The sequence below is a fragment of the Oncorhynchus mykiss genome, chromosome 24 (assembly GCF_057628025.1).
Source record: "Oncorhynchus mykiss isolate SJ-2025 chromosome 24, ASM5762802v1, whole genome shotgun sequence".
In the NCBI taxonomy this organism is placed as follows: domain Eukaryota; kingdom Metazoa; phylum Chordata; class Actinopteri; order Salmoniformes; family Salmonidae; genus Oncorhynchus; species Oncorhynchus mykiss.
In genome coordinates this window covers 18,446,679-18,460,523 of record NC_143045.1, presented here as the reverse complement: position 1 = coordinate 18,460,523, position 13,845 = coordinate 18,446,679, and the positions used below count along the sequence as shown (strand labels likewise).

The following is a 13,845-nucleotide window of genomic DNA, read 5'->3' as shown; positions in this document are numbered from 1 at the left end:
ATGAGCCTGGAGCGGTATGTGGCCATCTGCATGCCCCTGCGCCATGGAGAGCTCTCCACTGTACGCAGAGCCATTCACTGCATCCTACTCATCCACAGCATCAGCGCCATACAGCCCATCATAATTGTCTCCATCTTCTTTGCCTCAGTCCCTCTGGGCTTCTACACGCAGTATAAGCTGTGTTCAGCAGATATGTTTATTGCACACAAGTGGCAGAGACACCTTAGATCAGTTATAGGTCAGTTCTACTTTCTGGCCATGTCCATCACCATTGTGTTTACCTATGTTAGAATAATTGCAGTGGCCAAAGAATCTTCGGACAATAAGAAATCTTTATCTAAATGTCGTAAAACGGTGATTCTCCACGCTATCCAGTTGTTCCTGTGTCTGATCCAGCTGTGGTGCCCGTTCATTGAGGCTGCCATCCTGCCAATTCATTTGAAATTGTACAATGTGAGATTCTTTGATTACATTGTTTTTATTCTGGCCCCGCGATGTCTTTGTCCACTTGTCTATGGCCTAAGGGATGAAAAGTTTTTCCTTGCAATTAAATGTTATGTATTTTTTGGGGTGAATAAGAACATTTCCCCAATACTTGTTGATAACTTAATTACTGGTCATATGAAAACATAACACTTGCATAACAGGCAAGGCCATTGGTATTGTTATTATTTAATCACATGATTTTGTGGTATTGAAAAGCACTTTGGTTTTCAAAGACCACAGACAATGATATATTGTGTTAATCTTGAGGTATATTTTAATGAGCTATGTTACATATGCTTATGTGTTTAAGCTAATTATAGTATATGCATTGCAGCATCTTCTAATTAGAAAAAATGTAAACGTCTCAAACAACATTAACCATGTGTGTAATTTCAAAGATGACCTGATTGAGAGAAATAAAACATTCCTTCCACCTCCCAAGCAAAGTTTCAAAAAAATGTATTCTGTAATAAGTGGCATTTGCAGTGAGTTACAGTTGTGATTAGCTCCAGGAAATGTACAGTAACTGTATCAATGACATGAACTTTGACTGTTGTGTGCCAGTAAATGCATCTAAACAGACCTGTGAAAACCTGCAAAGAGGAGATATAGAGACAGATTTGAAAAATTACAGTAACAAAGTATGAGCTCATACTCAACTCTGCTGATTCTGAAATTCACTCAACAGTTATTGTGACAAACTCTTGGGCATCTATTACTCACTGGGTCGTCTTCCCAATTCCCATCAAACTACATTAGTTCCTGAGAATGATGTCATAGGCCGTCGTGTGTTCTCCAACTAAAATTCCAAAAGGCTGTCATATGAATCCATTCAGAAGTGGAGTAGGCTTCACAGCAAGAAATATAACAGCAAGTTGGAATAGCCTATACTTTTAAAGCCTACTGAGAATATCTATAGTTTGCACTTTCCTCATTAACCATAAATCACACTTATCCTACAATACATTCTGCATGAAAGGGACGAGAGCATGCATCTGTGTTTTAATGAGTCCCAAAGTTTCAAGTTGTATTGTCCCATGCACAAGTACAGTGAAATGCCTTTCTTGCGAGCTCTTTTCCCAACAATGCAGTCACCAATATCAATATATATTACTATAAATTATATACATTTTGTTAGGTTACAGCCGTATTCTAAAATTGATTAAATTGATTTTTTCATCAATCTACACACAATACCCCATAATGACAAAGCAACAACTGGTTGTTAGACATTTTTGCAGATAAAAAAATGAAATAAACAGAAATCACATTTACATACAGTACCAGTCAAAAGTTTGGACACAGCTACTCACTCAAGGGTTTTTTATTTATTTGTACTATTTTCTACATTGTAGAATAATAGTGAAGACATCAAAACTATGAAAAAACACATATGGAATGATGTAGTAACAAAAAAAGTCTTAAACAAATCAAAATATATTTTATATTTGAGATTTTCATATAGCCATCAAGCTTGGTGATGAGCTTGGAGGAGACTATGGTGTTGAACGCTGAGCTGTAGTCAATGAACATTATTCTTAAATAGGTACTCCTCTTATCTAGGTGGATGAGGCCAGTGTAGAGTGCAAATTAGATTGTGTTGTCTATAGATCTGTTGGGCGGTATGCAAATCGGAGTGGGTCTAGACCAGGAATGGGCAACTCCAGTACTCACTCGGGGGCCAAAGTGGTGTCACACTTTTTCAACATCCTTAGCAAACACAGCTGATTAAATTAGTTGCATTCTAAACTGAAGATCATGATTAGTTTATTATTGGAGTCAGATGTATCAACTGGAGAAAAAGTGTGACACCAATCAGGCCCCCGAGGACTGGAGATGCCCATCCCTTGTCTAGGGTGTCTGGGATGATGGAGTTTATGTGTGCCATAACCAGCCTTTCAAAGCACTTTATGATTACAGATGTGAGTGCTACAGGGCAGTAGACATTGTGGAAGGTAGCCTTAGAGTTTTGGGAACAGGAATGATGGTGGTCAGCTTGAGACATGGGGATTACAGACTGGGACAAGGTGAGGTTGAAAGTGACCATGAACATGCCTGCCAGCTGTTCTGCGCATGCTCTAAGAATGTGGCCCGGAATCCCGTCCGACCCTGCGGCCTTGCAAGTGTTGACCTGATTAAAAATCTTACTCAAGTCAGCCTCAGAGTACTGAGATCACCCAGTCCTCTGGGTCGACGAGCGGCCTTGTGATATTCTGTCAAGGTGTGCGTAAAATGCATTGAGTTTGTCTGGTAGAGAGGCATCTTTGGACAGATCACATCCCTTGTTATCTGTAATGGACTGTAGCCCCTGCCACATGTGACGGGCGGCGGAGCCTGTGTAATCGGATTCCACCTTGTTCCTATATTTCCCTTTTGCTTGTTTGATGGCTCTGTGGAGGTCATAGAAGGACTTATTGTACTTGTTCGTGTCCTCAGCTGTAGCCTCTGGGTTGGCTGCGATAGCCCTGTGTGCGATAGCCCTGTCCTTTAGTTTAGTAGCGCCAACCTATGTGTTAATCCGGGGTTTTGATTGGGGAAGCAGGGAACCTTCACTGTGGGGACAAAGTCAGTTATGCATTTCCTAATGAAGCCTGTGGCGGCAGTAGTTACCTCGTGGATGATATCGGTGGAGTCCCAGAACATATTCCAGTCTGCGCTAGCAAAGCAGTCCTGTAGCATTGCCTACAGGACTGCTGTAGGCAATTCGGAGTACCATTTCTCTACGGAGTGCATCATGGGTACTTCCTGTTTGAGCTTCTGCTTGTAGACAGGAAGCAGGAGTATAGAGTCATGATCTGATTTGGCGAAGGAGCGATGAGGTAGAGCGTTGTATGCTTGCTTGTGGGGAGAGTAACAGCTCTCTAGGACTTTATCACCCCTAGTGTCTTAGTGACGTGGAATTAAAATCACAGGCAACCAGAAAAGCAGCCTCTGGGCACATGGTTTCCTGCTCGTTTATAGCCTTGTACAGTTTTTATTTTTACATCAAGTTTTTATTATTTCAATTCATAGGATTCATGCAATACATTTTATTAATAGATTTTTTAACCCCACCCCCCCCCCCCCCACCAGCAATCTGATAGCATGTAAAATAAATAATGAGAAAAACATAAATATTACATAGTTAATCTACTGAACAATACATCATATAGTCTCAGAAATAGTGAAACATTATTGATACACATTCATGGATGTAAAGGTGTAAAGGCCCATTGGTTAAGAGTTCAGAAATGTCCACTACTGCCATGTGTCCAGAGTGGACACCTTGGCCCTGTAGATCCTGGCCGTGGAGAGCTCCATAAATACAATTCCCTTAAATGTGAGCGGCCATTGTCGCAATGGTAACTGATGAGGTGGAACCCACCTTTGTACAATCATTTTCTTAGCAGCTGTGGTTCCTGTTACATATTTAGAAATCCAGGGGATAAAAACAAAAGTGTCAGTGTATACTGATAACTCTAGTTTTTAAGTCCGCAATCTGGAACCCTGCACTGTCTCATTGAAGATCTTGATAACTTTTCTAGCCTCTCTGGATTAAAACCTAATTATGACAAGTGAACCATATTACGCATTGGATCGTTACAAAAATAGTGTTTACACTACCTTGTAGTTTACCATTAAAATGGGTGGATGGTTAAGTAGATATACTTGGTATTCACATCTCAAAAAATATAAATGAACTTACCACAATTCATTTCAATAGAAAGTTAGCAAAAATAGGTAAGATTCTACAACCATGGAGAGGTATATACTTGTCTATTTATGGAAAGTCTTTGGTCTTATCACAGTTTACTTACAGTAGGCACTCTCTACTCCAGATTTACCTGTTTTTTAAATCATATGAGCAAAAAATATTTCATTTGATTTGGAATGCTAAACCAGACAAAATGAAATGTGCCTATTTATATAATGAATATGAGGGGCCTAAATTATTCAACATTAAAGCTTTAAACCTCTCACAAAAAGCTTCACTCATACAAAAATTATTCTTAAACCCAAAATGGTTCTCCAGTAGATTATTATGAAAAGCTCATATTTAAAATGTATTTATATGTAGTAAAAAAGCTGTAAAAAAAACCAAGATATTTGTCCTCTGAAGAAGGGGGTGGTGGAGGGGTTAAAAAAATGAAAAAGAAGCGTGGTTTTTGGTGGGTCATGTTTCGGGGAACCCACGACTCGACCTTCTCCTCTCCCGAGCCTGTTGTGGAGTTGCAGCGATGAGACAAGATCGTAATTGGATATCACTAAATTGGAGAAAAATGGGGTAAAAATAAATAAATAAATAGATATGACAGATAGGAATATGATGGCTCACTGTTCGTTGATGGCATTTCCTGCCTAAGTTTTACAACTTTGTCAATGAAGAAATCATTAAAATAATTGGCAACATCAAATGGTTTTGTGATGAATAAGGCATCTGATTTGATGAAAGATGGAGCTGAGTTTGTCTTTCTGCCCATAATTACCTTTAAAGCACAAAAAAAATGTTTTCCATCATTATTTATTCATAATACAGTTTCTTATTATTATTGTTGAGTGTAGTCACATCATTTATCAATAGTTTGATCTACGATGTGTGTAGATCAAACTATTGAGAAATTATTACCAGAATAAGACCAAAAGGGCATTTCAATTTAATTTAGCAAATTAGAAAATATCTCAAACACAAACAAGATGACTCTCCTTCCAGCCTACATGTTTAACCATTATCTCTGGCTTTTGAAAACCAGTATAATGTTCATTGTCACAATATATTATAGTTGAGCAAAGGAATACAAGACTACAGCAGAAACACAACATACAAATTTGAGCCTATTTTACCACTAGGTGACGACAGAGACTTACTTTTTGTCGTAAAGAATTGTGGTAAATTTTAAAATTATTTTTCAGACTTTAATACATCACAAAAGTAACCTCATATAATTTATTTTAGTTGAAGAGTAATAAACGACATTACAAGTAAAATGCACGCTATTAGACAATGCTCTGTTTGTGCTACTGGAGGACGGACTTCCTTTTGCTCCTGACCAATATGGCCGCGCTCAGAAGAAGCATTGCATGTCTCAATTTCTTCAGGTAAATATCTTTATAATAACAACTGCATCATTGCACCCTAATGCATTGTATTCGTACGCAAACAGATAATGTTTCGTCTTAGATAAATATCGAATTGCTGTAATCACTATAGCTTGCTAATATCGGTGTTGTTGTTTACTCATTACCTTGCAGGAGCACAGCAGCGAGTGTCCTCAACAGTAGGAAACCCTTGCGCCATAGGCTCGTGCGTTTGAGAGATGTTACCAGAACGAGCTTGGTTTCTTTGAGTGTTGGCAGTGGACTGAGCGCTGTCCCTTTCATGCAGGTAAAGGACCATTTTCTCTCTCTTTCGCGCATGCGCGCGGGTCACTCATCACTTTATATTAGTGTCATTGAATAATGCTGAACAACTTGAATAAGGCTGACAAGTTGACTTTTTCCACCTTTTGTTACTTTACAGCCTTATTCTAAAATGTATTAAATAAATAAAAATCTTCATCCATCTACACTCAATAAGCCATAATGACGAAGCCAAAAGGGATTTTTTGACATTTTTGCAAATGTACAAAAACATGAACATTAAATACCTTATTTACACAAGTGTTCAGACCCTTAGCTACGAGACTTGAAATTGAACTCAGATGCATCCGGTTTCCATTGATCATCCTTGGGATGTTTCTACAACTTGATTGGAGTCCACATGTGGTACATTTTATTGATTAGACATGATTTGGAAAGGCACACGCCAGTCTATTAAAGGTCCCACAGTTGACAGTGCATGTCAGAGCAAAAACCAAGCCATGAGTTTGAAGGAATTGTTTGTAGAGCTCCAAGACAGGATTGTGTCGAGGCACAGATCTAGGGAAGGGTACCAAAACATTTCGGCGGCTTTGAAGGTCCCCAAGAACACAGTGGCCTCCTTCATTCTTAAGTGGAAGAACAGTACCACCAAGACTTCCTAGAGCTGGCAGCCCTGCCAAACTGAGCAATCGATGGATAAGGGCCTTGGTCAGGGAGGTGACCAAGAACCTGATGGTCACTCTGACAGAGCTCCAGAGTTCCTCTGTGGAGAAACTTCCAGAAGGACAACCATCTCCGCAGCACTTCACCAATCAGGCCTTTATGATAGAGTGGCCAGACGGAAGCCACTCCTTAGTAAAAGGCACATGACAGACCGCTTGGAGTTTGCCAAAAGGCACTTAAAGACTCTCAGACCAGGTGAAACAAATTTTCTTGTCTGATGAAACTAAGATTGAACTCCTTGGCCTGAATGCCAAGCGTCACATCTGGAGGAAACCTGGCACCATCCCTACGGTGAAGCATGGTGGTGGCAGCATCATGGTGTGAGGATGTCGTTCATTGGCAGAGACTAGCCAGGATTGAGGGAAAGATGAACGGAGCAAAGTACAGAGAGATCCTTGATGAAAACCTGCTCCAAAGCGCCCAGGACCACAGACTGGGGTGAAGGTTCACCTTCCAACAGGACATCGACCCTAAACACACAGCCAAGACAACGCAGAAGTGGCTTCGGGACAAGTCTCTGAATGCCCTTGAATGGCCCAGCCAGAGCCCAGACTTGAACTCGATTGAACATCTCTTGAGAGACTGTCGTGGAGGATCGTTACAAAATATAACACTTACAAGAACTTGTGAATTCAATATAGGCTTTTAATGCAAACATATCAGAAGCCTAGATGGTCCGCGGAACACACCCCAGAGCTCTGGCTCTGTTTTTATACACATACAACATATGAGTCCATCCCACATGCAAATTAAGTTACTTCCCTCAGTCCATCTGCCACCATTATATCCCAATCTGTGCATCCTGCTTGTTCACGCCCAATAACGCCCATATCTGCTTTCAGTTAAGTTATAATGGTGACAGGACCTCTTCATGTCCCAAAAATATTACATGCCCATCTTATCCTATCTTATCCTTAAGTTTTGCTTGGTGTGTTCTTTGGTATGTCTGTCCTTATTAGGACTAGTAGACTATGTGTCTCTTCTCTTCATGTCCTAAAAATATATGCCCTATGTCTATAGTCCATCAGTTGGTCATTTGGCTGACCCCCTCCTTTGTGTGTCCCTCTGACCTTGGTATGTCCAGCTGTCCTATGCTCTCATGGCCTTACTTTGGTTTCCTGTCCTATACAATAGACAATGCATTTTACCAGAATGGCAAATGCACTCTAAGTGTATCTTTCTCTTGTGGTACAGTATTATGTTTCTCCCTATATGTACATCTTGCTCCCACAAGACCTGAAAATATCTGTGCAGCGACACTCCCCATCCATCCTGACAGAGCTTGAGAGGATCTGCAGAGAAGAATGGGAGAAACTCCCCAAAAACAGGTGTGCCAAGCTTGTAGCGTCATAACCAAGAGGACTTGAGGCTGTAATCCCTGCCAAAGGTGCTTCAATAGAGTGCTCAGTAAGGGTCTGAATACTTATGCAAATGTCATATTTCCGTTATTTATTTTTAATTTCTGAAAGCCTGTTTTTGCTTTGTCATTATGGGCTATTGTGTGTGTGTGGATTGAAAAGGGGGGAAAAACAATTTCATCCATTTTAGAATAATGCTGTAACGTAACAAAATGTGGGAAAAGTCAGGGGGTCTGAATACTTTCCGAATGCACTGTACATGAATGCCTTAATCGTAAAAATCCCCCCTTTCAGCTCATATATTAAACTGTTTCTCTCCCTATCCAGCAAGTGGAGAACCTCTCTCATGAATCCCTGATCCGAAGCGCATCCTCTATGGTTACAGACAGTGCAAACACTTACCTCTCCCAGACCACTCAGGCTCTCGTAGACTCCATCACACAATATTCCAAAGTAAGTACCTGAAGGGGTCATAGTGGATTTTTGTTATCGTGTATGCTAAGATGTACAGTGTGATAACTATATCCATAAATATCCAATGCTAATTTAACCAGTAAGGCAATGGCACCATGCTACCTAAATGACCCTTCGTGTTTTTGACCGTTTGTTTTGTTTGCGTTGTACTCAGGCTCTCCATACCCTCATCTCCCTTCAAAGGAGATATCTGGCTTCACTGGAAAAACTCTCCACTGCTGAGGAGGATGCCATTTGGCAAGTGATCATTGCCCAGCGTGTTGAAGTAGGTGTGTGAAATGTGTACTCAAAATAAACCAAAAATACACTGTTGTATTAAGTCATCTTTCAGAAAAAATATATGTTCCTGTATTTTTGTATCCAGACATCTGGAAAAGCTATGTCTTTAGGGTGTCTTGTTTATTTCCAAATAACTTTTAACTTGATTTACAATCTAAAATAGTAAACGGTTTAGTCACTCCTGTTTGCCTTTCAATGTTTGTCATTGATGTTCTACAAGTAAATATGGTTTGAGTTCTATAAACTTCTCAAGAATGTAATGAAATGTTCTGATGGGTTTCTCTCTGTTCTGTCAGGTTGGTGACAGACTAGATGAATGCAACCGCTTCGAGTCAAACTGGATTAATGCCGTCAACCTTTGTGAAATGGCAGCTGAGGCAGCGTACAACACAGGTGTGTTTATTACCAGTGACATTACTGAAAAGGCTGTGTTAAACATGTGTGTGACTGTCCATCAGTGTTTTGTTACTTGTCATGTTTTTGTTTGGACCCGAGGAAGAATAGCTCCTGCTTCGGCAAAAGACAAAGGGGTTCGAATAAACCAATACAACCTGTTTACCACTAAATTGAGGAACTTAACGACAACCTGATGCTCCTTGCTCCCCATGACAGTTAGCATTCAGTCATTACTATTATTCTCACACAGACGTTAACCTGTCAGTGCAGTAATAAACTTACGAGCTCCAATAAACGCCCCCATAACGTTTGTTTTTCTCCGTCTCACTACTTTGTAGTTTGCTGTTTGCACCCCTATTTTTCAAGACCTGTCAGTCTCACACTTTGGCCAACGTATGGATCAGTAGCTGTCAGTGAATACAGCTTTGTGATGGTAAAGAAGACTAAAACCTCCAGGTCACCATGTACTCTAATTCCCATGATGCAGCACAATAGAGAAATGATGGACAAGGGCACCTGCTCAGTGTCACCTGTTATCATCATGGATTGAAGGTTTCATCTTTGGCCACTTTCTCTGTTATGGTGAAATTTGACTAAGACCACTGTCTTATGTTTGTTTCCCAGGAGCTGAGCATGCATCTGTCACAGCCAAGACCAATTTGCAGGTGGCCAAGGTTCAGGTGGAGGAGGTCCGGCAGATATCTGTGGATGCTGAGAGGAAGCTGACTGAGACCCAGGCCGAGGAGATCCAGAGGATGGCGGAGTATGCCTTCATAGAGAGTGGCAGTGATGACGTGCATGAGGCTTACCTCAGAGAGGACTAAGACTAATCCTGAGAGTAAAACAAGTTTGAGTCATTTATTGTGGTTTAAATCCTCAACAAGTAGACAGTACACAGTCCATCATTTGAGAAGTTCAGGAGTTTTGTGTCATTGGGGTTGTTGTTTATATAAAAAATATTATGATAAACAAAAAGCATGTAGAGAATTTAGTGGTGAATTGAATAACGCCAATCTTATTTAATAACACAAAGTTCCTATATTTTAGCGGATGTAATGTCATGCTTCCTTGTTTATAAAGCTGAGTTGATTACAATTTCATGCACTTATTTGAACTCGTAACACTAAATTATAATATTTATTTTCATACAGCTTTGAATAACAACTTCAAGTCTAAACTGAAAATAATAATTGACAATCAGGGTATCCTAAGTGAATTGTATGGACTATGGTCAACATAGCAGTACAGTATGGTGGCATTTGTTTATTTGTATTTTATGATATGTAAATTAAATAACTTTATAATAAAAAAGTATATTTTCCATATAGCTGTTTGAATTGTATTCTGTTTCTTTTGGTTTATTGGACATTTTCTCAGAGTGAATGTACTTGTCAGTATGGATTTGAATACTCAAAGTTTACAATACAATTCAGCTGAAGAATAAAAAATAAAACAATTGTCTAACTTTTACAGAGAAAGAGAGAAGTTAATATTTATCTGCATGTTATGGGGTTGCCTGAGAGTCCGTGTGAGTTATGTAAAAATGTGGTATTTGGCAGTAAGGATTTTTCTTCTTTACTGTTAATTGTGGGTGAGACTAGATGTCATAGCTGGGAACTGTGTCTCTGCCAACCAGGAGAGAAAATTACCACTTGTGGTCCTCTTGGGACATATTTTGTTAACAAAATTGGGCTGTTTTTCCCTCTTAACTCTGCATAAAACCAGTGATGTCATTTGAGACATTCATTGACCAATCTAAACGAGGTGCCAACTATGTTTAGGGTTTCAGGTACTTTTTATGCCAAGAATAACTTAATTTTTTGCGTGTTGTCAGAAAAATGTTTTTTATATACATTTCTAGTAGTTGATGGCAAAGTGCTGTTTTTTTTTCCTCACTAATTTCTCAGGATTTCTGAAAGAGGAAATATCAAAATGTTTCTTGGTACTTGGTTCTGCCCCTCTACCATGTCTTTGTTAGTTATGTCTGCCCTTTCACTCAACACTTTTTATTCTTTGCTAATAATCCGCACACATTTCCTCCTCACAGCTTTTAGTCTATTTTGCTAACCTCTGCTGTCATCACCCAATCCACCATGTCACCTAAACCAAGGGCTCTGACAACACACAAAATAACATTAAGATACGAGGTCAATGGGTTTGGAAAACCGGTTGATACTTGAATTGGCTTCTCTTTTAGGTCAGTTTATGTTTATTTGACATGTTTATTTAGTTTTTAATATTACCTTGAACATAAGGCAAACCAGTGATCATGTGTGTAATGTCTGGTACTGTTTCTTTTTTTGTGAAGAAGAGAAAGGAAATGGTACAAAAACAATTTTCAATCTATGAGAGTGTAATATGTTGTCCATTAGACACACAGAAGGCTGGGGGGGGGGACATGTGAACGAATGAGCTGAAGACAACTTGTGTCAGCTGTCAAAGTTCATGATGTGGGAGGCAGTTCAAAGCAAACTCACTTGACTATGAAAGAGCTCTTTGGGCTGTGTGAAACATTTGAGCAGCTTTACGGATTGCTCTGTGAATAGACATTTAGTGTTTTACGTTGTCTCATTGTGTGGTAATTGTGTGGATTTCTTTAATACTTGATATAACTATCTTTATGAGGTTTTATGGAATCAAATGGAACTGAAACAGAAAGTCACCAAACATAGATAACTGTATAGCATGCTCTGTGTGTTCTTTACTGTTTGACCTTCATGTGTAATATTGTTTTAGTGTAAAAATGTACCTGTAGATGGCGGTCTAAATCTATAATAAAATACAATAAAAGGCTCAATTCAATCAAACCTAAATTCCAGTATTTCTGTTTTTCTCAATGGGGTGTGAGCATTTTTTTTGGAACAATGACAGAACTCTGTCTTTAAACTCCTAGTAGATCAATACGTTTTCTTTGCAGTCACTTCACACCAACAGCAAGGTTAAGAAGGTGGAACAGCACTTCTTCAAACTCAGGAGGCTGAGGAAATTTGTCTTGGCCCCTAAGACCTCACAAACTTCTACAGATGCACCATTGAGAGCTTGTTGTATAGATGTATTACCGCATGGTATGGCAACTGCACCGCCTGCAATCGCAGGACTCTCCAGAGGGTAGTGCCTTCAGCCCGACACACTGCCTGCCCACCAGGACAACTACAGCACCCGGTGTCAAAGGAAGGCCAAAAAGATCATCAAGGACATTGGCCATAGCCTGTTCCCCCCACTACCATCTAGATTCTAGAAGGTGGAGAGTCTCAGAACAGGAGCATCCAAGCTGTGACCGAGAGACTTCTATCTCCAGTTCATTAGACTGTTAAACAGTCACCACTAGCCAGACTCCGTCAGTAGCCACCTACTGTAGCGTGATGAACTACAGGACACATAATGCTCTGTAACGACATCCGGTGTTAACTTACTAAACAGTTTCCTAAAGCTAACAATATGGTGTCCCGGCTCTATATTCTTACAGCTCCCACCCAGTACTCTACCCTGAACGTTAGAGACTGCTGTGCTATGTACATAGAGTCATTGAACACTGGTCACTTTATTAATAATGTTTACATACCGTTTTTCCCACTTTATACTGTACTGTATGTCTACTGCATATCATTCTTACTGTATATCTTGTGTAAATTCATCTGGTGTATATACGTATAGATTGTATTTGTATTACTGTTACAGTGCTATTTGGTTTGTTAATTTGATATGTTACAAGATTGATTGATTTCTTGAGGATTTTTATAATTTTTAAAAAGTATTATTATTTGTGCACTTGTTTGCCATTTTACTGCATTGTTAGGAGCTAGTAACAGAAGAATTTCGCTGAACCCGCTATAACATCTGCTAAACTGTGTACGCGACCAATTAACTTTGATTTGACTAAATCAAGAGGATCAAAAATGGAAGTATAACTATTACGGACAGAATTATGGCCAATTACTCCCAATAAGCATATTGTGTGCAGAATTCCTCAATCGGTTTCATCACAATCCAAATCCATGTACTCAATACATAGGCTGGTTTGCTCATAGTTTTGTAGACGTTCCATTGGTGCCCAGAAACACAGTCCATAAAAGAAATAAGGAAAGGTGAATACAATGGAGGAACACAACTGATGTGAATGTATAGGCCGCAATCCACACCAAAGCAAAGCTCTAAAATGGAAGGTCTCAATGTTGGAGATGATGACAGTTGGAGTTAGACAGTGAACACAATTTCTCACATTTTTCTTCTGATGAAAACAATGTGTTCATTTTCGTTAAACAAAACACTTAACAATGAATTTTGAATTCACTGATGACATTTGTATTAAAAGATATGCAAGTCAGGTACAAAGCAAGTAAATTATCAAAGTTAAGCATTTGGTCGTTGCGTTCCGCTATAGATATGTTTCAACATAGATCACAAAATTGCTTGTATGAGATTAAGAAAAACTGTAATTACATAGTAGTTTGACAATACTTTCTCATACCTCAGTAGAAAGCTGCACACTAAGCTCTGGACAGAGAGACATTCATATGACTGGATAACGTACTTATGGAGCCAAAGCTAACATAACACTTTTTAACATGACAATCAATTGTTAGAGATCAGAAATACAGTGCATTCAGAAAGTATAACCCCTTGACTTTTTCCACATTTTGTTACATTACAGCCTTATTTTAAAATGGATTAAATAAAAAAAATCAGTATAAATCTACACCCATAATGACAAAGCGAAAACAGGTTTTTAGAAATGTTTGCAAATGTATTAAATATAAAAAAACAGAATAGCTTGTATACATGTATTCAGACC

At 39.2% G+C, this 13,845-nt stretch overlaps 1 protein-coding gene, 1 long non-coding RNA gene and 1 pseudogene across 4 annotated transcripts; 2 read left to right on the top strand and 1 right to left on the bottom strand.

Annotated features, from left to right (window-relative positions):
• Positions 1-633, top strand: LOC110503459 (odorant receptor 131-2 pseudogene; annotated as a pseudogene).
• Positions 634-3,457: 2,824 nt separating this feature from the next.
• Positions 3,458-5,812, bottom strand: LOC149972386 (uncharacterized). Its single transcript, XR_016491347.1, has 2 exons — positions 5,709-5,812; positions 3,458-4,730 (listed from the first exon to the last, which is right to left on the bottom strand). It is a non-coding gene; the product is annotated as an uncharacterized LOC149972386 (long non-coding RNA).
• Positions 5,368-10,376, top strand: LOC110503902 (diablo IAP-binding mitochondrial protein). Of its 3 annotated transcripts, none has more exons than XM_021582533.3 (6): positions 5,368-5,562; positions 5,716-5,848; positions 8,232-8,357; positions 8,533-8,643; positions 8,954-9,050; positions 9,678-10,376. In XM_021582533.3, the coding sequence occupies exons 1-6, from the start codon at positions 5,468-5,470 to the stop codon at positions 9,875-9,877; spliced, it is 762 nt and encodes a 253-aa protein (XP_021438208.1). In that variant the 5' UTR covers positions 5,368-5,467; the 3' UTR covers positions 9,878-10,376. The 3 variants fall into 3 exon arrangements, 2 of the variants coding, with proteins under 2 accessions (XP_021438208.1, XP_090074659.1); XR_016491346.1 differs by having other exon boundaries at positions 5,458-5,562; positions 8,533-8,647; XM_090218533.1 differs by lacking the exons at positions 5,368-5,562; positions 5,716-5,848 and adding an exon at positions 7,834-7,933.
• The last annotated feature ends 3,469 nt before the right edge of the window (positions 10,377-13,845 follow it).